The sequence below is a fragment of the Perissodus microlepis genome, chromosome 17 (assembly GCF_051167445.1).
Source record: "Perissodus microlepis isolate ML-2025 ecotype Zambia chromosome 17, ASM5116744v1, whole genome shotgun sequence".
Lineage (NCBI taxonomy): Eukaryota > Metazoa > Chordata > Actinopteri > Cichliformes > Cichlidae > Perissodus > Perissodus microlepis.
In genome coordinates, this window is record NC_140477.1 from 33,474,456 (window position 1) to 33,499,176 (window position 24,721).

Here is a 24,721-nt window from a genome sequence, read left to right on the forward strand (position 1 = left end):
TATGACTTTAGAAACCTTCTGATAATTGCTATGATTCACTTTATAAGACAAACAGTTTTTGTGTACGAGCCACTGTTTTTTTTTTTTTTACATAATTGATTAATCTCGCGGTATTTCCTTCTCATCCCTTGAACACGTTTTTGTGTGTGTGTATGTGTGTTTTGCGCACACACACACAGTCTCACCCTTGCGCAAACTTTTTTCACCCGCCCTGATTGGTGGCCTCACAGCCACAGAGGGTGGGGAAACCTTGGGATTAATTAGCATACCTGTGCAGTCCGATAAATGCGCCGGCACGCTCACCTGATGCTTCGGAGAGCGTCACACACAGAGAGAGAAAGAGGGGGACCTTCGTGTGTAGTGTACGGTGCGAGTGAAAGTCACCGTGCAAGTAAAGCTCAGCCAAGCTCTCTCACCTCACCGAGAACCCGATCAGGCTCCGCCGTCTGTGCGTTAAGGCGCACAGCCCAAACTCAGAACTTTACGCTCTTCCTGGAGGACCGTACCCCCCCCCCCCCCTCTTCCTCTTTCCTCCGGCTCTCCCTGCTTGACTGTGCCTTGAGGCTTTCCGTAGGCCACTTCTGACTTTTACGCCCGGTTCTGCTGAGTTGTGGCCGGTTCCACCCAGAGCCCCGGGTCACCCATGAGGCTGGAGGCCGCAGCCAGGATGGATCTGTTCAGGAAGCTGTGGAGGGCGAGGAAGCTGATCCTTGTGGTGTTCATCCCGCTGTCCCTGCTTCCCTTACCGCTCATCCACCCTACCAGTGTGAGTACGAGAGAGAGAGAGTGTGAAAAAATGTGAAGTTTTTATCATTATTAGCATATACACGCAACAGAACGCTTACCATAACCAAATGGGTTTCAAAATAAGAGCACGGTAGAGTTTAACTGTATAATTTTCACTATCAATGTATTTGATGGATAGAATATAAAGGTATTCATATTCTATTGGAAATTATTGACATATAAATGCGTCAAAGTTATTGAAGTTAATTCGTAGATCGACAGATACACTTTTTTAATGCACAGATGTGAAACATTTAAAGACGGAATGACGAGAAACTACTTTTAAAGCACCAGAAAATCTCTTCAAAGCATTAAATGTGATGGATATACCAGTGCCTATAAGAAATAAATTAAAGATGTGTGTTAAAATAATTAGTATATGCGAACTTAGGTTAAATCAAACATCATGCGCCAATAATTTACTCTTAATAAATACCTAGCAACCATCCGGCACAGCAGTAAACAAGATATCCAGTTGATCTGTGGGTGGTGATGCTGCTGCTCTTGGCCTCAGTGTCCTGATGGGATCTTGGTCTGTGTGTGTGTGTGTGTGTGTGTGTGTGTGTGTGTGTGTGTGTGTGTGTGTGAGGGAGAGAGAGCGAGAGAGAGAGAGAAAGGCGCACTGTCCTCCGTTTTGATAATCGCTTGTCTCGAGATTCCCCGATCATCAGCTGAGCCGTGTGTGTGGAGAGGAGATGTCGCGACATGTTAATGAGCTAAACATCATCGTGCTCCTGAAAAATAAAAAAGTGAAGAGGGAAAAGATGGGAATAAAAGGAGAGAGGTCCGTTCCTCTTTTGCGTGTCTTCCCTGCGAATCTGGGATAGCTGTCTTCAGTGTCCTCAGATTAGTGAAATCGTAATGAAAAGCACAGAATTACATGAGCCATGTGCAAGCATTTGCCATTCTGAGACTAAAACCTTAAACTTTTGCTGCTGGGGAGTGGGTTTCATGTATTCTTTTTAAATATTTGAATATTTGTTTTGTTTGTTTCAGACTTTCTGATTGTGGTGTGGTCTCATATTTACCGAGGCTCAGACCAGTGCATTTCTCTGATTTGCAGAGTCTCTCTGGTTAACGTGGTCACCTGTCAAATTCCATGATATCCAGTAGAAAGCACTTTTTTTCCCTCTAGTGTATGTCATACTGAGAACACCTCAATTGGGATTAGGATTTTTTTTCTCCAGTGACCAGTGAAAGACAGTAGCAATCAGCAAACCAAAATTGAAGCTTTAAAACACCCTATCAGAGCACGTCATTGTATTTATGATGCAAATGGTACACATTAGCTCCAGTTTGTGACTTTAATGTATTACAATCTGAGTCACAGAGGTAACAATCAATTTAAAGGGAGTGAGAATGTGTTGGTTTGAAAGGCCCACGTCATTTCAAAACTCACGGCATGCGCAATGCATTTTCAAAATCCTCAAGGTGTTCTGTGATAAAACAGTATCAGTTATAGTATATCTAGGTGTTTCCTTTTGTTTCTTGTTTTCAAGCATGGATCAAACGCTAAATATAGCTACCAAAGTTAAAGTTTGTGTTTAAAAAATCTGAATCAGAATCTGAAGTTTTGAGTTTTTAACGTTCGTGAGCAGCCGGGACTGGAGCTTAAACCACATCTCTGGTAAAAGAAAGAACTTAAGAACTCAAGAATTAACACATAGAATTAACACATACACAACACTCGGTATTTATGAACCAGGTATCAGTGCTGTTTCTGATAAACACAATAAACAAGGGTCGTAAGAGAGGCGATGCGCTTTAGATCATATTCTGTCATGTTTATTGGCACACGGCCATAGTGTTTTCTACACGTATCTCAATTGTAACTACAGGTGTTTCTCTGTGTTTATTTTAATGTCATTCATATTCAAAGAAAGTGTTATGCTCCACAAGTTGACCGTCAGCCAATAAGAGCGATCGCCAAGGAGCCCTGCTGTTATGTCAGTGGTGGTGGATGTTTGGCATGAGTAAGTGGCGCAGGATGAGGCCAAGAAAGAACAAAAGAACAAAAACTTGACTACAAAGAAAAAGAAAGAAACAACCCAAGCAATTAAGTTATATAATCAACCCACAACCACGCTGGATTTGAGCCCCCACGTGGCTTCCTTACGACACCAGGGACCCCAGACTGTGTCGGGAATGTGACGGGTTCAGAGTAACATTGTGTGTGTGTTTGGAGAGGTCCTGTGTCCAGCTGCAGCTGAACAGGACATCTGTAGGATGCAGTCAGGCCAGGTCAGAGAGACTGAGGACAGGAACAAAGAAGCAGAGTCAGTGGCAGATAAGCACAGTGCTTATCAGAGGCGCACGTGTGCAGTTTCACAACTTTCCAAAATTTTTGCTGAGTCCAGACAGCTACGTATACACACACACAAAGAGATGTTCCCTGGCTTTTGGCTTGGCTGCTGTGATGCACACACTGAAAAATTGCTGCTACTGTTAAAAAAAACTGGCAGTTAATTACGATTTATATTTGGTGAGCCTCTGACTTTTCCTTTAGCAGAAATCTGGCATTTGTGGTTTTTAGCTGTCTTGTCATGTGGATGGATTGCCAATGAATGTACCCTGTAGGACGATAACTGTGGTGATCAGGACAAATATGTGTAGTAGGGCTGCCACGATTAGTCGACTAGTCACGATTACGTCGACTAGTCACGATTACGTCGACTATCAAAATCGTCGACGACTGATTTAATAGTCGACGCATCGTTTGAAGCTTTGTAAGATCCTGAAAGACGCAGGAATAAGTAGTAGGATTTAAGAGTGTAATAACGGACTGAAACAGAAGATGGCAGCACTGCATGCACAAGGATGCCAGCTGCCGTTAAACCCCGAAGAAGAAGAAGCTCTGTCCCAGAATTCACAGCGCGGCTCAGCGCAGTTGTCAACAATGGCGGCAGCTAGTTAGTTTTAATATTACTCTTATTATTCTTTCTGGGTCACAAAATAAACGTTTAACATATTTTCAGGCGAGAATGTAGCTGTGTAAACCTCAAATATCTGCTCAGTTTATCAAGACACCACATATTTTCAAAAGCGCTCCGACGTTTTCAGAGACGTCTGTTACCCACTAGCTCGATAGCGAGCCGGGGGCGAGGCTCACTAGAGCCCGTGAGAACACCGGACTCCCAGCAAATCGTTTTCAAACCCACCGCAGTCTTTCGCTACTCAGGTTAAACATACATAAGTCACTTAGATAACTTAAAAATGTTATTGTTTGGCTTTTTTTAGTATTTTATTTGTTCCTGAGTAAATCGGTTTGGCTGAGATTAAAGTTATAGTTTTTACACAGCTGAATAAACGTCAAGCAGACAGCTGATTATCAGAAATGTGAGATGCTCGAGAATATACTCCGGTGTCCTGTTATATTTTAGATAGCAAGGAGTTTATTAAACTTCACCGAAGCAATCTGCAAATTTCATTAAAATTCAATAAACTATCATCTTGTCTTTATTTTTAGTTAGCACATACCTTAAACACTTAAAGCTGTAAGCTAATGATAGTTATATAAGAGCAGATGCTGCTGGTGCAATAAGCTGTACGTTTTACGTCTAATGGATGCATGATCTGATTAGTCGACTAATCGCAAAAATAATCGGTGACTAGTCGACTATCAAAATAATCGTTTGTGGCAGCCCTAATGTGTAGTATATGTGTATGACTCACCTAAGATGGTCTTTTTAGCTGTGATGTGTACTGATGTTCTTTTAAAAATGCTTTTATCGTCAGAGCAATTTGGATAACTAATTTGTATGACTGATATGTCATCCATTTGTTACCCAGTTCAGGGTAGTGGGGTCTGTAGGTGTGTACTCTATGACTGATGAGATAGCCAAGGTACACCTTGGACAGGTCAAACTCCAGTCCCAGAAAAGGAAGTTTCATCAGTGTTGTCAGTATAAAGTCAGTTTTCATGTGAGTATTTTTCTGTACAAATGGGCACAGGAGTGAACCGTGTGCATGTTATCTATTGAGCCGTTTAGCCTTCTGCTGATTGACTCAGTGAAAAATGTTTGAGCTGTGACCTAATCTGCCTATCAGACATCCTTAGGTAACTGTCTTTTCTTTTTTTAAACTGAATAATATTCATGTTCATTTCCCAAGCTGATCACGGATAACAGTTAGTTGACGAGGCAATCAATGGGCTTCTGTTTAGAGAAAAGCTGACCTATCAGCTGTAAAACACTGAGATTTCAAAGAAAAACATCCCTTCTCATCCCAGTAAGCTCACAGAAATCGCTTTGCTCAAAGCTTCTAAAACCACACCGGGCTCCAATGCAAAAGACTCAAGAAGTGTCTAGTGAATAGCTGCAAAGGGAAAACATTTGCATTCCTCTTTCTTCCTCACAGATCTCGCAGGAAAGTAGGAAACAACAAGTCCAGGGCATTGTTACAAACAAATTATGAGTCCTTTTGGTGTCCTGATTGTTAAATGCATTTAAATGGTCTAAAGCATGATCTATTTCACTGTTTTCATTAGCACAAAGAGAGTAATAGGATGCACTGTCACTTATGGATGTTTCTTATGACAAACTGCAGCTAAATGCCCAGAATATAAAAACTTATATTTTTCTTCTCTGCAGCATCTTGCTTGAGGAAAGATACGATTGTGCCTGAAGGGTCCATTACAGTTTGTTAAGCCGTTTAACATTTTCCCTCTGGTTCTCCAATATCACATTTTACAACAGAAGGAAAAATCAAGTGAACTCTCACCTAGATGGAAAACAAAAAACAGCATCTCACACTTTCATGCCTGTCACAGCCGGGGTGGCCGGTCAGTTGTCCACTTTCCCTCAAAAAATGGCCCTGCAGGTGGCACTTTCATAAAATATATGTAGACTGATTTTAATTTTGTCACCACAGAGAGTTGCTAATTTTGTAGTTGAAATGATTTTTAAGATTAATAACTGGTTACATAACCTTCAGAGAAGCCTGCCTTAAATCAGCGCAAGCACAGGTTATCTTTCATGTGATGACTTCGGAACCTCGACACATCTTAGCGTGAAGTCTTTTCAGCACAAAGGTTGAAGTACAATGGCTTTAAAAACAAGCCAGACAAAGAAGCCAAACAGTAGGATTTGAGGATCTAACTGAAGCTGCAGTTTCTGTGGGGCAACTGTGCTCTGATAAATAGTGACCAATAATCAATCATGGATTACTGCTGATTTGTCTTTTTTGTTTATCTGTCGATTTGTTTGTTCTTTCCGAAGGTCACATTTCTTTTTCTCTTTACATTCTCATCAGTGTGCTTTTCCCCCCGCAAACCAGTAGTCAGACCTTTGGCATTGCTTTAATCCTATCCCCCCCCAGGATTAATAAAGCATTCTGATTCTGATCTGGCAGACTTCCAGCACGTCCTCGGTGTGGTGTTGTGTCCGACACAGGCAGGAGCTGTAAAGCTAGCTGTTAAAGTGCAAAAACTCATTATTTGGACACAATGTCTCTCTTTATAATACTGGAATGTTTTCTCAGTGGATTTAAATTGTTGTAATCTTTTCAGTGGCGAAGTTCTCTTTGATTATGAACCCCAAACATCTCATTTGGTCTAATCAGGCAGCTGCACCTAATGCCTGGAAATGCCTCTTAAATCTTTAGGAATGTTTCCAAAAAGTAAGCACCTGTCTTTAGAGTAAAAACCTGTGTTGTCAACAGCAAATCAAAAACAGAGCAACGTCAGAGCACATTTTATGCTTCTGCTTATTTTCTGTTAGAGTGGTAGATGCTTGTTAAATATGGCCAGTGTTTCATATAATGAGAGCTTTGTATGTGCAAGTAATCCCTGTGAGCCAACAGCTCCGGCTTTAAAATGCTCTAAATGCCCCTTTTGAGACATTTTAAAACATTTTTGGCTGTCTGTGATATCAGTTAGAGCAGAAATAGGGAGTCGTCTTCACACACTGGGGTTAAGGTTAAGATGTGGAGTTCCACAGGGTTCCGTGCTAGGACCACTTCTGTTTACATTATAGATATTTCCTTTAGGCGGTATTATTAGAAGGCATAGCATACATTTCCACTGCTGTGCAGATGATACCCAGTTTTATCTACTCACAAAGCCAGATGACCAGTACGTTTAACTGCAGGAATGTCTTATAGACATAAAGACCTTCTTCCATCTGTGCAATATCTCTAAAATTAGAAACAGCCTGTCTCGGAGTTATGCTGAAAAACTATTTTACCATCACTCTGCAACATTTATTACTTCTAGACTCAACTATTGTAATTAATTTTTATCAGGCTGTCCTAAAACTGCCTGAGAAGTTTTCATTTGATGGCTTACTGTAGCTTTATAATAACGTTAGTTGTATAGCACGTTTCAAAACACAGAGTTACAAAGTGGTTCACAGTTTGAATACAAACACATGATAAAAACACTGAAGATCAATATGCATATTCAAACATACTGAGCTGCCTTAAAAATGGTCTGCCAACAAGCATTCTCTCATATTTCTTGTCTTCATCGATATGTTGATCGTCAAACTGTAGTTTGGCTATTGTGTTCCTTTTGAACACCTTTTTTTTTTTTTTCTTTTGCACACTTCCCACACTGGCCACATTTGTACAGTCTCTTTGTGGTTGTTGTCACATGCACTGAGGCATCTGTGCTTACCTGTGGATATTTTGAAACTTCAAAGTTTCAGGGTTCTTCTACAATGTCTTTGAATTGTAATAATCTACATGCATTTTCTTGCAACATAATGTAAACAGCAGGCATGGATAAGCTTGACTTCTGAAAAGTTTTTTTTTTTTTTTAAATGGGAGTTCAAGCAGGTCTGGACATGGTTCACGCTGAAGTCCTGTGGCTAATTCTCCTCCCTGTGGGTTTATTAACTTGAGATTAAGTGACCTGCTACAAGCGAAATGCTATACTAAGCATTCTTCAGTACAGACTCCAGCAGCGTTTGATAGAAGCTAATATGAAATCTGTGTTCAACAAAAGACTGTCCAAGTCTCATATTATAACATAGTGCTTATTAAGCATTAAGCATAATTCATTTATGAACAAACTGTATTTTCTGCAACGCGAGTGTCGGCTATAAAAGGTCTTAACAAATGTCACGAGATTCAACTTTAGTTTTGAAGATTGGAGAGCGTGTCACTAAGCCCATTGGTGTTGCGACAGAGCGGTATGAGAGGCTGGCATGTTGACATTATATAACCAATAACAAGATTAATGTAATATCACTGTGTGTGTGTGTGTGTGCGTGCTAGAGTTTTGTCAGAAAGAGTGTTAGTGTGTGTCCCAGTTGGATATTAAGTACAAACAACACTCCCCACTGCTGCCACAACAATAAACTCACACAATATTTGTACTTGTACTTGTAATGTATTCTAAAAGACTGTGCGCATCCATGTGAGCACATCCATGTGTGTGTGGACAATGTTGCTACCAATCTAAAATAATAATGCAATTGCTATAGAGACCTGTGTCTTTTTTTCTGTATTGCTTATTGTGTGGATGATATAGACAGACTTTTTTGGGGGTTGCAGGAGGCGTGTTGTGCTTATGTGTTGATGGTGACGGCCGTCTACTGGGTGTCTGAAGCTGTTCCCTTGGGTGCTGCTGCTCTGGTCCCAGCCTTCCTCTACCCACTCTTTGGTGTACTCAAGTCCAGTGAGGTGAGTCCTTCTTTCCAGCTGATTGTCTGGTTCGAGCTTCAGTTCTCTGAAGTTGAAATAATCTTTTAAACTCTATTTGAGATGCCAAATTAAGAGTGAGTTGTATATTGAAAATTGTAGCATCTACTGTGAGCTAAAAGTTTTGATTTTTCATAACTGCAGAGCCTGGCAGAGAAGGAGAGCAAAGAAAAACAAAGATCCCGTTTTTCAGAATGAATTAAAAACGCGACCGATTGTGGCAGTTTCACATAGTCGGGTTAGAACATGCAGAGCAGAGACACTATGACTGATAAAGGATTGAGATGGAAATGTACTGAGTGGAAAGAGTGTGCTGAGAAGATGGCAGGAGTATTTTGAGGAGCTGCAATAAAGAAAATGAAAGAGAGCAGACAGATAGGATAGGAACAACTAGAAGAGTTACAAGGGAATTTAAGTCTCTGGCTTCTAGCAGTCCATCAGTAGGTAGACCTCACGCTTTATGTGTTATAAGTGAAATCTTAAACTGATTGGTACAAGGTGCTAAAAGACAGTTCAGTGTCCCACAAAATACCTAAAATTCTGCTTGCATGTTTGAAATTTGGAGGAAGTTTTAGCATCGCCTGCTCTCAATTTCTGAAAAGACAGTATCTTAATCTTTGTGTCATTCTGTGCACCAGTGAATGCTGTGTGTGCTGATTCCACTTTTCTGTCTTTGTATGGAGATTTTCACATCATGTTTCTCGGGTTTTCAATGTGTCATGTGATTAAAATGCCCGTTTGAACATTGAAAAGCACTGTAAAATAGGATAGACAGTCACGCTGAATGAAGCTTCTGACCTTCACAGGACTGAGTGCTTAACTCTTTCATGAGCACATATGCAATGTGTGTAATAATAACATGATTAAAACTATATGTTCAATAAATTGAATAAATGTTCTCATCAAATGCCACTACTCAAAGCTTAATAAAAAGGATATAGAAGAATAAACATAATCTAAAAATGATATAATTCCCACACAGCCATGTGCTGCAAATCCTGCTACAGCACCATGCGTAGCTAACTATTTTCAAGGCAAATTACAGCTTTGACACAGTGCAGTAAATCTAAACGATAACAATTATTCTTTAATTTATTACGTCCTGGATGTCTTTTGTTAAAACTTTGCCTTATTGTGCAAATATCCTCCTCCGTTCTTTCAGTTTGAAAAGGCACCAGAACTGAGACTCCTGTAGCAATACAAAAGTCTTGGTCAGATTCTTGTTAAGGTTTTTGCTTTTTGCTAATTAAACAAGTGGGGCAGGGATAGCTCAGTATGTAGAGTGGTTTCCCCATGGTCGGAAGGTCTGGGGTTCGAATCCACTGAACGGCTACCCTGAGGTACCCCTGAGCAAAGTACTGTCCCTACATGCTGCGCCTGCTTAGTGGCTGCCCACTGATTGAATGGGTCCAATGCAGAGAGAGTAATTCCCCCATGGGGATCAATAAAGTATACATTATTATAAGTGTTCTTGTAACTGTACAGTATGAGGCACAGGAGTCCCCAGTAGGTTTTTTTTTTTTTTTTTTAAGGCAAAACCAAATTTCATCAATTTTTACAGTGTTTACAAGTTTTTATAAAGTAAAAATCTGCTGTACAAATCTCTATATATCTGTTTAACTAGAGTTATGTCCATATTAATAGGAAGAGGTTATTGAATAATTAAGAATATTCTCCTTAGACACTGCATTGTCTTACTTTATTGCGGGTTTGCTAATTTTTTTCTAAAGCAACATTAAAGCAAGAAAAGAAAGAAAAAAGTGGTAGTAAAAATATACGTGCAGATCATGGTTTTTGTGTTCTGGACTGTGCTATGTATGCTTAAAGAAATTTGGTCCACGCGTGTGCTCCTCAGACATACATCAGTTTTTTGATTTACAGTTCTCTGTTGCTTATCCTATTACACTCCAGTGTAAACCAGAGGCATGGTCACTCAACTGTGAAGGTTTCATTAGACATGACTGAGTGGACAGTGCAGATGAACCCATTAACCCGGCACTCATCATCAGTACCCACTGATGTTCTTCAGTCTTCTTCACGTGGCCACACCCAGCCTCTCACACACGTTACCGACCATTAACACCACTGTCGAACCTTAATACAGTACAATTGGCGTTACTGATAGTGGTGGCCATTGGCGTCAGTCCCTTTTTTTTTCTTTAAAAAATAATAATACCAGTAACAGTTTCCTCTCAATTAAACTCACCTTCATCATCTTTACCTTTGTTATCTGCATTACATAAAAACTGAGTCGTGACCAAAGCGCCTTGACAAACAGTGACAAAAGCTGCCTGTTAACACTGCTGTAAGCCGCTTGTGATGGTGTTCCATAAATATGCCAGCAGAGAGCTTTATGCAACATTTCCAGTCTATTATAGCACTTTCATTTTTTTGTAATCTCCTCATTTTCTGCTGCTTTAATGCTGCTAATTTAGAGATTAGATTCCGTCTTCATCTGCTGCCACTCAAGAGTGGAATATAAGAGCATCAGCAATGCACAGGATCTTATCTCATCCAGTTAACAGTTAAAGTTTTCTGCGGTCATAAGTGTTCCATAAAAAAGCTAGTATTTAAAGTGATTGGAAAGGACTATGACTTGGATTTGTAGCTGCAAATTGAAATGAAAACCGATTAGCCGAGTTTCAGTGCTAAACAGCTGTGGAGGATAATCTGTACACTGTATGTGAATACTGTAGCAATGATTATGTGTCTGTTAAACCTGGAGCTGTCACTACTAAGCTTTGCATTAGCCAACACTGAGATTTTAGCGATTTTAGTCATTCCTTTAACTTATTATCTTAACAGCTGTTATTGTTACTGTGAAGCAGCTGATAGGCTTGGATGCATTCCAGCATCTGTCTGATTCCCATTCAGGCTGAAAGTTGGTTTCTTGTTTTTAAAAGATCATTTATGGGATTTTGACATCTTTTATGACAACAAACAGTGTGGAGAGACATTTTTATAGGGCCTACCCTGTGTACTTTTGTTCCCAAGAACACCAAAGTGTAAACGTTCAGCTTAAGAAAAATTAAAAGATTTTAGGTGAGAGGTGAGTGCACTTGGGATTATGTAACGCTGCAGACCTGTGAACACTGCTGATGGGAAGTAGAGCAGATTAAGAACAACAAACCGTAAGTGCTGATCCTGTACGAGGGAGGGTGGACCGGGTGAAAGAAAGGTCTCGGAACTTCTTCCTGCCTACAACATCTCATTTTGTTTATTTTCCCAGCATCTGTTGAATTAGTTTGAAATGATGTAGACTTATCATTTGAAGTGATAATTTTTGTACCTCTGTGCGTGTTCAGGTAGCAGCAGAGTACTGCAAAGACACAACTCTGCTGCTGATGGGAGTCATTTGCCTGGCGGCCTCCATAGAGAAGTGGAACCTTCATAAACGGATTGCTTTGAGGATGGTGATGATTGCAGGGGCCAAGCCTGGCATGTGAGCATCACACTTTTGTACATTTAAACACTATAATGATGGTAAATGTAGTCAAAATGTGCCCCCCCAAAAGTATAAAATGACCTCCTTCTTGTGCAGGTTGGTACTGGGCTTCATGTGCTGCACCGTATTTCTCTCCATGTGGCTCAGCAACACATCCACCACAGCCATGGTGATGCCCATAGCTGAGGCTGTCCTGCAGCAGCTGATCTGCACCGGTCTGGCTGATAGTCATGACGACTCTGAAACAGCAGAGGTGCCTGAAGAGGACAGTGGTATGTCTGGGTCTGTCACTACATTTCTGCAAATATAACAACAGTGCTTGCACCAGTGTGGATATTAGCTAGAAGCTAGCTGAGGTGCTGTAGCAGAGGGGGTCTCCTGTTAACAGGCAAACAGTTGAACTTTTCAAACTACTTCTGTCATTGACTTGACGATGCCCGTGTTTCTCTGCAGCTGTGTCAGACAAAGAGGAGAACCTGGACAAGAACCAGCTAGAGCTGCTCTACCGCAACAACTGGTATGTGTCTGTGGACATTTTGGGTCTTTATTTATGCAGTGTACACTCGATGATATGTGAATGTCTGTTTAAGTTGTCTACACAGGGTTCTGTGGTAGTTCTGCAAGGATTTTACCTCTTTATCCGTGCTATTAAGTTACATCAAATGACTGTTTTCCTTCAGTCTCACTCATTTTAACCAAAGTAAAGTCAATTTTCTCTCACACAACCATACTGATTTTCTTTATCTTCGCTTCTTATTTCAGCAATGACTACAATAAGCAGGAGCTCTCCACACTAAGTGACGTAAGTGACGTGCGTGCGTGTGTTTGTGTGTGTGTGAAGTACACAGAATGTGGAAATTAGCCACAGAAAAATCTATATGCTTTCACTGATTCGGTATTCTGTTGTTTTCAGACAAAAACCGCTGAGGTCAACGGTTTGGGTCTCAAGCCCATCTCAAACCAGGAATTCATAAAAAACACCAACGGCCACCTGCCACAGGTGAGCAGTGTGTCAGTGAAGAGGGTGGGCCAGAGCCATGTTGCTGGAAACAAGAGCTAGAAGCAATCTTCCTGATTGCTTCTCATGTTTGCTCTTCGTTTACAACATTTTCATCACTGCCGTCTAGGTTGAGATTGAAATCCCAAATGTAAAGAGGGTGAAGATGAGAAGAGACTCCCAGTATCCCACCAAAAGGGATCACATGATCTGTAAATGCCTGTCGCTAAGCATCACTTATGCAGCGACCATCGGAGGACTCATCACCATCACCGGCACGTCAACCAACCTCATCTTTGCTGAACAGTTTAACACGTAAGTATGCTCACGTATGTGGTATCTACACAAACGCTTGCTTATGTAATGATTTAAATAAGCTTCCAAAATCTGTTGACAGTAATATTAAATCTACTTTACAAACCGTTCAGAACCAGAGAGAGATGCTGGTCTGTAATGGCTTTGGATGACTGCAAACATCTCCTCAGTTCTCAAACATGTTTACAGCTTGGTTGATTTCTTGGCTGCTGTGTTCTCTGTTCTGAAAAAGTTTATGTTAGCTGAGTGTCCGGGGCCACAAGAGATCAAACTAATCAGCCTTTACAGTGCTGACAGAGATAATTTCATCTGGCCACTGCCTGACAGAATGGCCTCCTTCATGTCACAGCTTGTGGACAAAGGTCAGGTTTTGATCTGTGTGGGATTGAGTGTGTGCTAGTAGTTGTGATGCTAACAGGGACAGCAACAAGTCTAAGCAGTGTAAAGTAAAATCTCATAGATTAGAGATTTAAGCTTGAAATTCAGTGATTGTGTGTACTTATTCAGTTTAGTTGATCCAAAACTAGAGTCCATGCTCGAACTTGACATCAGTTGCTTTGACAAGCATATTTGTACAGATTGTGGATGTGATTTTAGTCAGTGCTGCACAAATACAACCAAACTTATAAAAATAAATTCAAACATACAGACAAATTAAACAAAAAAAGCCTTTTTATCTATGCTATATGCTTTTGTAGATTAGTGTGTGTCTACACGAAGTGGAGGACTTGTCACTGTCAGTCCCATGATATGTGAATGAGGGCAGAGATGCTAACAAAGCAATGTTAGATTTATCAGAGGGTTATTTTAGTACCCGGCTAACTTTTAGAAGCTGAAAATTAGCTGTTTGTTTGCAGGTTTCTCTTAGCTAGCTACTTGTGGAGTTCCACAGGGTTCTGCCTGGGACCAGTTCTATTCAAATTATTCATTCATCACTCAGGCAGTATTCTGTGTACATTTTCATTGCTATGCAGATGATACCCAGCTTTATATATCCATTAAGCCAGATAACACACGCCAATTAATTAAAGTGCAGGGATTTCTTAAAGACATAATGACCTAGAAGACCTCCAATTGTGAGGTTATTGTACTTGGCCCTTAAATATCTTAGAAACATTGTATGTAACCAGATATTTACTCTGGATGGCATTACCTTGGCCTCCAGTAACACTGTAATGACTGCTTCCCTGCATTTGCATAATATCTCTAAAATTACAAACATCCTGTCTCAGAGTGATGCTGAAAAACTATTCCATGCATTTATTACTTCTGGGCTGGACTACTGTAAATATTCCTGAAAAGCTTTCAGTTCATCCAAAATGCTGCAGAAAGAGTACTGGGAAGGACTAGAAAGAGAGAGCAGATTTCTTCCACACTGGCTTCTCTTCATTGGCTCTGTCTGTTAAATCCAGAATTGAGTTTAAAATCTTTCTCCTCACATACAATCAGGCTCTGTCTTATCTGTGAAACTCATAGTACTGTATCACCTCAGTAGAGCACTTTGCTCTCAAACTGCTGGCTTACTTGTGGTTCCTATAATATTGAAAATGGAATGGGAGGGAGAATCTTCAGCTTTCAGGCCCCTCTTCTATGGAAGTTCTGATTCGGGAGATAGTCTGTCTTTCCTTTTTAGTAAAGCTCATAGTTGGGTTTAGATGAGGTATCCCTGAATCCTTCCTTAGTTACCCTGCTGTAGACTTAGGCTGCTAGGTTTTCTCTGTTACTGTAGGGTCTTTACCTTACAATATAAAGCACCTTGAGCCAACTATGGTTTGGTGCTATATGAATAAAATAGGATTGAATGGAACTGCAAACATATCATTACTCATAGCTTTCTGAATCAACATATTTTTACCTGATGATTCAGAAATGTAGTACCCTAAAACTGAAATCAGGATATTTGGTTTTGTTTTTGTTTTAAAAGTCAGTTTATGTTGAAGTCTGTGACTAATTGCCAACGTTGGCTTGATCTATAATCTCAGTAAACATTTTCCTGATGAGTTTATGGTCTCCAGTCACTATCTTAATTCACATTGAATACACTGTAATGCTCATTTGATACATTATGGTCCCCATTAGAGTTAAAAAGGACTATAAAGAGAAGTAGAGGCTGGTTACCACAATGACAAATGATACCCATACGAGATCTAGGTTAAAAAAATCCTGCTAGCAACATCCATCTTTTACGTACGTCTGTGCTGAAGCCTCACATCTTATAACTTTTTTCCACTTTTGTCTGCTGATGAAAGGCTGTTAGTTCTTTTTTTTTTTTTTTTTTTTTTTTTTTTTTTTTAGTTCTGTTTTTTTCTGACAGGACTGCATCTTTGAATTATTACCCCCTCCACTGTGCGCTTAATTGTTCTCTGTCTCCATTTGTACGCAATTTTGTGGTAATAGAAGCTGGATTTTGTGTTTCAGTGGTGAAAGTTCTGCTCTTATTAAAGATACTCGTGTAAACTGGGTTTCAACTATTTAAACTGTGCAACGAATCCAGTGTTTCATGGCTCCAGAGCCCTGCCAGCAGACTGTCAGCGTTTTTAAATGTGTCTTTAGTACGGATCATAAAATTTAACCCAGTACAGGAAATCTTGATGGACACTGACACTGATGTTGTCAACATATTATGATTTTTATTGCTTTCGTTCTTTTTTAAAATGCAATTTGGTGTTAAGATGAAATCTTAAAAGCTCTAGAATAGTTTCATACTTTTATTTAATTTATTGTGTTCTTGTTTTTCATAAATGAAACTTTCTATTTGCCTGAAATATCTAATTTTTTCTCTCTGCTGTTATTTTATATAGAAACTCATGGTTCCCAAAGGTCTATGTTTTCCCTGATTCTTTCTGTCGAGCTATGAGGTTGATGGGGTTTTTCCCTCATATTATCTAGGGGATGGGATCTGTAAAATTTGATGCAGATATCTATGATCCTCAGAGGATGACAAGTAGCCCAGTCATTTTCCCATACTTTTTATTGGCTCGCTTTCACTTTTCCATCCACGATGCGAATGCCCGGAGGTCAGAGAAGGCATGGCAGAGTTGTTCGTGCAGCAGATACGTGATCACCGTCTTTGCATGTCACCTTTACTCTGCTTAGCGTCGTTACAGAGCAGTGAAGCATATCAGAGCAAACACACTTTATTACCTATATAGCTTTAAATGAAACAACAGTGGAGACCAACTTGTCTTATAGCTTAAAGTGCACTAATCATAAACTACTGATACACTACACAGAGGGCTATTAATGTTGATGATATGGTCTCCTCACAGTTTTCTCAGATTTCTTTTTCTCTGTGGAAAAAAGGGGGAGGTTATCCTCACCTATCCCAGCTGTCACTGGGTGGAATTAGGGTCACCAAGGTTATATAATTAACTGAAAAACCAACAACATTTTAATTAGCTAAAATAAGAATAAAAACTTAATCTTTGAAAAAACAAACAAACAACTGAAACCATTTATGAGCTTGGAAAGCAACAGTGAATGTCATTTAGTTCCACTGGATTCTAGATTCAAAGTATCTCCAAATCTGAGCAACTAACACCTAAACATTCCACATCAGGGACGTCAAACTCATTGTACACGGTGGGCCACTTTGATCGTATCAGCGAATCAACCCTTTCTGTCAGAATAAAGACATTTCACTCAACATTTAATCCCTGATAACTCTTAATATCAGAAAAAGAAGTTCAGTTTCAACAGTACATTTCAACTTTTCTACATGACAAATGTGTTAAATTAAATAGACGTTCTAGTTAATCACAGAAAATATAGTAAATCTTGTAAAACAGGAACATTTTTGTCATTTTCCTGTGTATCTGTTAGTTTCTTGCAGTATGAATGACAATGGAGAAGGTTTTGTCAGTAGGGAAACCTGGAAAACTTCTCAAAATACAGTCAAAAGTTCCTAATTTATACACATTTTCCAAAGCCTTCTAGGATTGGAGGAGTTGCTGGGCTAATTCTGGCCCCCGGGCCTGATGTTTGAAACCACTGTTCTAGATGTATGAACAGCACTACTCTTTAAACATGAATACATTTAATTAGGTGATAAACTTACCTTTCAATAGGTTATAAATAAAGGGTTGTAAATATTAATAGTATTTTGCAGAAGTGTGTAGCAACTGTGTGGTTAGAGCAGGTCATCTACTACAGTAAGGGGAAGGTTGGTAGTTTGATTCCCCCCTGGATGCTCCAGGCTGCATGCTAAAGTATCCCTGAGTTACTCCTCATATGAGTGTGAATGTGAACTTAGATGTAGGGCATTAATGGATACTTTTTAGCTGCTCTCTTATCCACAAGGGGGCGCCACACAAGTCCCTCCACACATGTTTTATAGCAAATTTTATGCCAGATACCTTCCTGATGCAACCCCAAAGGGATTTGCGTCTCTTCCTGGGATTGAACTAATATCTTCCACTTGTTAGGTGAATGTGTAAAGATATTACAAAGCTTTATATATAAGGCTGAATATTAGAAAGTGGCATCCTTTCTGGCATGTCATGTTGGTTCTCTTCTTTTAAAATAGATAGATGCTGCTGCTTTACTCTGTAACTGCGTTCTGCTCTATAGAAGCTTCTTAAGTGTTTCTTAAGAGAATTTCGGTGACCCATTATGGCTTCTGTCCAGTAGTGTAGTATAGCTCTCTGAGCTGTGATAGTCACAGTCTTATCAGTGTGGACAGTCAGCTGTAATGCTGCACAGATAAGTAAATGAGAATGACAACATCTGTTAGTCAAAGCAAACACACGTGACCGAGGCTGGGTCAATGTGTGTAGCTGATGTGAGTTAATCGGCTATTTTTAAACGTGATAAGGTTCCAAGTCAAGTCATGAGGCTCAGCCCCTAAAGAGCCAGTGTGTAGCAATGCGTATATTACACATTAAAGTGAAGTGAAGACGACCGATGAGTGTGGTTTAAAGCTGCTGTTTCCAACTGTCTTTCCAGCCGTTATCCAGACGCAAAGGTGATCAACTTTGGCACATGGTTCATCTTCAGCTTCCCCATCGCCATCATCATGCTGGTTCTCACCTGGCTGTGGCTGCACTTCCTTTTCCTCGGCTGCAAGTGAGTGCCCGTTCGAGGATCTTTGTGTGTGTGCTGTGTTGCTAGTTGCTGTGCTAATGGTCACAGGCAGGGGTGTGATTACAGAGGTGGGTCTCCTACTTGCCCACATCTCCATGTTGTCATTATGGACTCATAGTAATCCTGCTGCCTGTATGTTGTTGAGGCTACAGCTTGAAAAGCACAAAGCGACCGTATCAGGTCACCGTGTGGTTGATTTTGTTGTTGCTGTCTGTGTGTTCAGCTTCAGAGAAACCTGCTCACTCAGTAAGAAACGCAAAACCAGGAGAGAGATGCTGTCAGAGAGGAGGATCCACGAGGAGTACGCAAAGCTGGGACCCATCAGGTGTGTGCCAGAGCTGAAACGATGCAAAATAATTTCCCGAAATTCCAACTCTGATGTCAACTCTTCCACTTTTTATGTATATTTAAAGGACTAAGTTCACCTGTGTGTAAATATAAGCTATGCATTTGAATCTTACTCACGAGCCCAGACGTGACATTTTGTCCCCATCGTGTTGTCACTCATGTAATTGTTGCTGACGCGCTTTTGTGGATTGTGTGTGCAGCTACCCAGAGGTGGTGACAGGTGTTTTCTTCATCCTGATGACACTGCTGTGGTTCACCAGAGAGCCTGGCTTTGTGCCCGGCTGGACGTCGCTCTTTGAAAAGTAAGTACTGATAATGTCGCGCCGGATCACCACAAACGTTCATAAGTGTTAGTGGTCAGACACTTTAGGGAAGCACTGGTTCTCCGTAACAAATACACACCCTGTCACATAGAGTAGGTATAATAGACACTTAGTAAGGAGTGCTTATGCTCTTTTCATATGCCATATTTTTGATTTTTGGCCTCTGTTAGAGCACTTTTGCATTATTTGGTACTCAAAAGAGTCCTTTTAGCCACTTCTCCCTGCATTTTATCGACTATAAAGAATATCTCAGTGACATCATACAGAGCTAGGACTTGTAAAGATCAGTGTTATACTGAGATAGAAAGTAAGGAAAAGCACGATAGGTCGCTTTTAAAGCATACAGAAATCAGCACAGTGAAAATATTTTACATTAACTTCATGACATCTAAAATAATAAAATAAATACAAGTAGTTTAATAAGACTTTGTGTCTGTTTTATATCTGTGTATTCTTAATTTTTCTCTCAGGAAAGGCTACAGGACTGATGCAACGGTGTCTGTTCTTCTGGGCTTCCTCCTCTTCCTCATCCCTGCCAGGCGGCCCTTCTCTTCCTCCTCTTGCTGTAAAAACTCAGGTCAGGAACAAGCACTTGAGCACTTTTGGGTTGTCTCATCAGGGCCCCATTTGGTGGCTTTAAAACATATTGAATAATAAAAAAGGGCTCAGTGATGTTGTTCAGCTAGCTTCGTTAACATTCGTATACTACCTCAGATTATTTTAACAGCACATTACAGATGTTGTGAGCCATTCATTTGAGATTTGGTAAAATAAATGACTTTTCAAGTGTTTGTCAACCACAAGTATTACATGATATTATTCCCCCAGATCCTGCTCTATTGACATTTTTTTTTCTATCATTTTAAAATATTAGATGATGATTCAGAGTCTGACCCACTGGCTCCCATGATCACCTGGAAGGACTTCCAGAGACTCATGCCGTGGGAGATCGTCATCCTGGTTGGTGGAGGCTATGCACTGGCAGCGGGCTGCAAGGTACTACGAATATATGTCTGTGTGTTCTTGTATTACTCTACTGCTCTGGCATCATAGCATCTGGGTAATCTGAGGGTTGCGATCCATTTTCACAATTTAAAATTTCTTGATTACTTTGATAGAGTTAATGTGATTTCAACATGTATCTACAAGAGACTGTAGCTATAAAAGAGAAGAATCATTTCACATATTATTACATTAGGTAATGGTGGGGATATGAACAGCATGTAGAAAGCTGATTAATGTTGCGTGTGTGTGTAGGTGTCCGGCCTGTCAGTGTGGATTGGCAGACAGCTGGAGCCCATGAGTGGTCTTCCTCCCTGGGCGGTCACCCTGCTAGCCTGCCTGCTGGTGTCTGCGGTCACCGAGTTCGCCTCCAACCCAGCAACTCTCACCGTCTTCCTGCCCATCCTGTCTGCGCTGGTACGACATATTCTCTTTCATATCGCAACACCTGTTCCTCATTAATGATCATAAAAATGTCATAAATCCTTAAAAACACTCACATAAATGACCTGGAGGATATTCAGTCTAACAGGTCTGCGCTAATGTGCTGCTTGAAAATACTTTTTCATTTTTAAACCGTGCTAATTACTTCTGATGTGGGCCACGAATTTGAATAATCTTTACCAGGTGGTCTAAATAGTACTGGTTACATAACCGTTACATAAGTGCGTGCGTGTAACAGTGCAAACAATGTAAAGCTTGAGGCAAGTGGCACTGATTGTGAGGCCGGGTTCTCTTTTTATATACATATAGATATATAAAACAACCTGTGTTATTTATACTCTTATACTATACTGGGATAGCAGCACAAACACATGTAAGAGTAGGGGAAAAATATTTGTGCATCTGCACATTATGACGCTTTTACTCAGAAAACCCCCCCAAAAAACTGCTGTATTAGCAATAATCTATTTTAGCTGTCAGTGGTAACGTTTTCTCACCAGTACGTCACAAGCCATTTTATTGCAGAATGGCGCCTGTTCCTCGTGCACTTACTCATAAAGTGCACATCAAGGCTCTTTTTATTTCGCAGCAGGTGCCATAATACTTCACCTCTGTCCAGTTGTTAACTGATGACGTATGAACCCTGCTTCCGGCTCCAAACTACACTGCATTTATTAAGGCTAAAGTCTTTTTTTAACATGTTTTAATGATTTTTGTCTTGTTCTATGTAATCTCAACCGGCCCTTAAAATATAGTCAGTGATGTCTGTCGGCCTCTGTGGGTTTTTATTACCACTCTTGTTGCATGTTTTAAAGCTCAGTTAAAAAAACAAAAAAACAAAAAAAAAACCCTTAAAATGCTTACTATTTGTAACAGCAGATGAAATTGTACAACATGTGCAGATAAAATTGTACATGTGCAATTTTTTTTTATTTTTCCCCACATTGCAAAACTATGACATCATAGCGACAGGATGGGTCAGTTGTGACGTTAATACCAGACGAACATTTTTATGATTATATTATGTGAAAATGTTGTTTTTAAAGTGTCATATCAACTTCTGTAGCAGTTGGTAACTCTGACCTTCTCTTTCTCCCGTTTGTTCAATTTTTGTTTATCATCCTTTTTTTTTTTTTCTCTTCCCTCCTTCTACATTTTTCTGAGTTATCTATAACCTCTGTACCCCCAACCATTTCACCTCTCCTCTTCGCTCTTGTCTTTTTTCTTCATTACTCTCTCTTTACCCCCTTTGTTCTTCTTCATTGCGTACTTCTCTGTCCAGTCGGAGACTCTGCACATCAACCCCCTCCACACTTTGATCCCTTCCACCATGTGCGTGTCATTTGGGGTCATGCTTCCAGTGGGGAACCCCCCCAACGCCATCGTCTTCAGTTACGGCCACGTGCAGATCAGGGACATGGTACGACACACAAACACACACTCACTGTCCCACAATCTTCTTGCACCTGTGGAATCAAAAGACTCGATTCGAGGCTCTTTTTATTTCGTACTATGTGGCAAACAGAAACTCTTGATGCTTACTGAAGTAATTTTTCTCCTCCTCATCTCCAGGTCAAAGCAGGTTTTGGGGTGAATCTGATTGGCGTGGCGGTGGTAATGTTGGCCATCACCACCTGGGGGGTTCCACTCTTCAATCTGACTGAGTTCCCAGCCTGGGCACTGGCCAGGAATGTCACTGGGAGCTTATAACTAACAGTGGGCAGGTGCTGGCGGTACAAAGTGAGGATGAACTCAAAAACAAATGAGGAAGAGACTGGGCAAGTGTTGCGATTGCTCAGAATTATACTGATTAAACAGGCCTTAAAAGAAGAACATGGATGTGGTGAGAAGGAGAAGAAGTGGAGAAACAACCCTCACCAGCTGCTTAGATATACTATTATATACTGGCCATACTGGTGTGTTACAAGGAATGTTAAATGCCTTTGGCCACTGGGGGAACATTAAACTCCAACTGAAACCTTTAAAAATCAAGAACTGATTTAGTTTTTTTGATTTATAGTAGAAGAAAAATGATAAGTTACAGTTTTACAGTAAACCTGAAATACATTTTCAGATCTACAACATCCTTTTATTTCCCTGTTTTTAGATAGAAATAAGCTACTTATGGCCACTGTAGACAAGTCTCTTTTTATTGCATGTTTGCTGAACTTAAACATTTCCAATGAAATATACTTTTTACAACTAAATTGAACACATTTCAGCATTTCTGGAAAAAAATCGGTCTTGTCTTTCGTGTAAGAGGGAAGAAGTGGCTGCTGGATTAAAGCAAGATGAATGCATGAAAAGAGAAATCTACCGTGGCTGCCAGTGTACTGTATATGCAGAGCTACTGTACTTTTTACATTGAACACCGTGGGCCTTCATTACACATTTCATGCACATTCTTACCAAAGTTTCTGAAGCTGCTTTTGTGTCCTAAAATGCTGTGAGCGTTACAATTCTTGTTGCTACATGTTACTCGAACACTGCAGTGCCTTTTACAGTGCATTGTGTTAATGAATTTACACGCTACGATTTTAACATGACCTACTATCAAACTTCTTACCCCAACAGTGTTCATGTCTTCCTGTGATGTCAAAGCACACTCCACCCTCATCCTCACCCTGGTTGCAGTAGATTTAGCCAGTTTTGCTTAGGAAGATTCATAAAATGAATGATGTGCACCTGGCAGCCATAACAAGAGCAGCTCAAATGGTAAATACTAAATAAGGGTGCTTCCTTTAGCATATCTAGAGATGCCCTGGTGGTGACCAGTTGGCAACCCCCTGGGACCCACTGCTAGGAAAAATATTCCCACTCCACCAGCCATCTGGCAAATAAAAGTGTGACTCCTAGTGTATCATAGACATGATATGTGAGTTTCTGAAATGTCTTACATCATCAGTGTGACACCCCCCCCCCCCAGAAATTGTAAAGAAATTGCACAGTACATTTTTAAGCAAAAAAAAAGAAAAATCTGATGTAGCAAATATGACACAATTTAAATCTCAGATATTCAAATGATTATTTTATGAATTAACAATAATTGTCAGAAGGTTCAATAAACTCCATTTTCAAAAAATCAGGTTAATGTGCCCTTTAAAGTGTGTCAGTTTTAATGTTACCTCAGAAGACCAGCTGGAAGCACAGGACCACGGTTCTTTTACTTCCATGAAGGCCAAGGAAAAATGATCAGAAACGCATAAAAGTTGGGTTTTTTTTGTGACTACTCGACTGCAACCAGCCTTTTTACCTTTCTCCTTCAATCATATAACATAACGAAGTTTAGAAAAGATGTACTGTATTTATGCTAAAGACTTGAGCTGCCTTCAGTTACTTTTTGCTCAACCTATGCCAGAACTTTCTTTTCCTAATCGCAGAAGCTTATAGACCAACTCTGGTCATTACCCAGTGAACCCAGCAGGGTGTTTTGGATCCCACAAACAAACCCTTTGTCTCTGTGCTCCTGATTTACATTCATGTCACATGTTGAAAGGATCTGGAAATTTTTAAAGGTAGATCAAGTCGAACAAGATAATTTACCTACTTATTGAAGTATGAGCTTTAACTGTGGCACTCACGTTAGTCAAACACTAACAAAGGATCTTTATGAAATACAGAAAGCTTTTTTAGTAACTGCAGAAAAATTGGTTTCACGAAATCGTTCACTTGTCGCATCATAGCGTGACCGTTTTTTGTACTTTTTCATCGTCTCCTGGGAGGAGCAACATTTCTCCTGGCATGTAAAGAAAAAAAAAATGAAATGCCACTGTGGGAGGCTGCAGACTCCCTCTGGGTACTGGTTCTTTAATGCAGCACGCAAAGAAAGCATTTAAGGAAAAGACTGTGCAAGCAAGGAGTGGAAGGGTGTAGTAGTTTGTTCAATCAACTGTCAAATCACAAAAAAGGTTTGCACAAAACACTGTACTGTGCAAAAATGTAAAATATATGCCTTTATATATTTGTACACAGATTTTAAGTGTCATTAGTCACTTTTTTTTTTTATATCACGGCATTGTAAGTACAGTATGGGCCTTTAGCGTAGCCTCAATCAGAAGCATGTCTTTTTCTTGTGTAATTTATTCACTTCTCCTGAAGGTTTCATACATCTCAGTCGTGTTACAGCAGTGACCTTTGACCCAGGGGCCACGCTCTTCTGTAAATACTTTAAAGACTTGTAATATAAGCATACTATGTCCTTGCCTGTTTCAAATGAGCTGTAACATTCTTAAATTTTGGTTGACCCTGATAGTGCATTCATATCCAGCCACAATACAACCTAGGAGTCAAGATGATCCAATATTACTTCATGTGCAACAATAAAACCACTAAAACCAC

General features: G+C 40.1%; 2 protein-coding genes across 5 annotated transcripts in view; one reads left to right on the forward strand and one right to left on the reverse strand.

Moving 5' to 3' along the window:
- LOC146369954 (uncharacterized) overlaps positions 1-506 on the reverse strand; it is a 43,021-nt gene extending 42,515 nt beyond the window's left edge. For 2 of the 4 annotated variants that reach the window (XM_084909418.1, XM_084909417.1), the window contains exon 1: positions 417-506. The gene's annotated coding sequence lies outside the window, so the exon portion shown is untranslated. Of the gene's footprint in view, positions 1-303; positions 395-416 lie in introns of those variants that run through there. The other 2 variants (XM_084909416.1, XM_084909415.1) reach the window with 2 other exon arrangements.
- A 137-nt stretch (positions 507-643) lies between these two features.
- Positions 644-24,720, forward strand: slc13a4 (solute carrier family 13 member 4). The gene is made up of 16 exons (XM_084909414.1): positions 644-766; positions 8,281-8,409; positions 11,733-11,869; positions 11,969-12,144; positions 12,326-12,389; positions 12,635-12,674; positions 12,786-12,872; positions 13,000-13,184; positions 18,129-18,248; positions 18,490-18,591; positions 18,815-18,916; positions 19,408-19,514; positions 19,812-19,933; positions 20,195-20,356; positions 21,666-21,803; positions 21,956-24,720. Exons 1-16 carry the CDS (start codon positions 644-646, stop codon positions 22,091-22,093), a joined length of 1,932 nt encoding a protein of 643 aa, XP_084765540.1. The 3' UTR covers positions 22,094-24,720.
- Position 24,721: the final 1 nt, after the last annotated feature.

Coding starts and splice junctions, on each gene's coding strand:
- slc13a4 (XM_084909414.1), top strand. CDS start 644: ATGAGGCTGGAGGCCGCAGCCAGGATGGATCTGTTCAGGAAGCTGTGG. Junction 12,390..12,634: donor CTGCTCTACCGCAACAACTG/GTATGTGTCTGT, acceptor TTCTTATTTCAG/CAATGACTACAATAAGCAGG. Junction 21,804..21,955: donor ACGTGCAGATCAGGGACATG/GTACGACACACA, acceptor CCTCATCTCCAG/GTCAAAGCAGGTTTTGGGGT.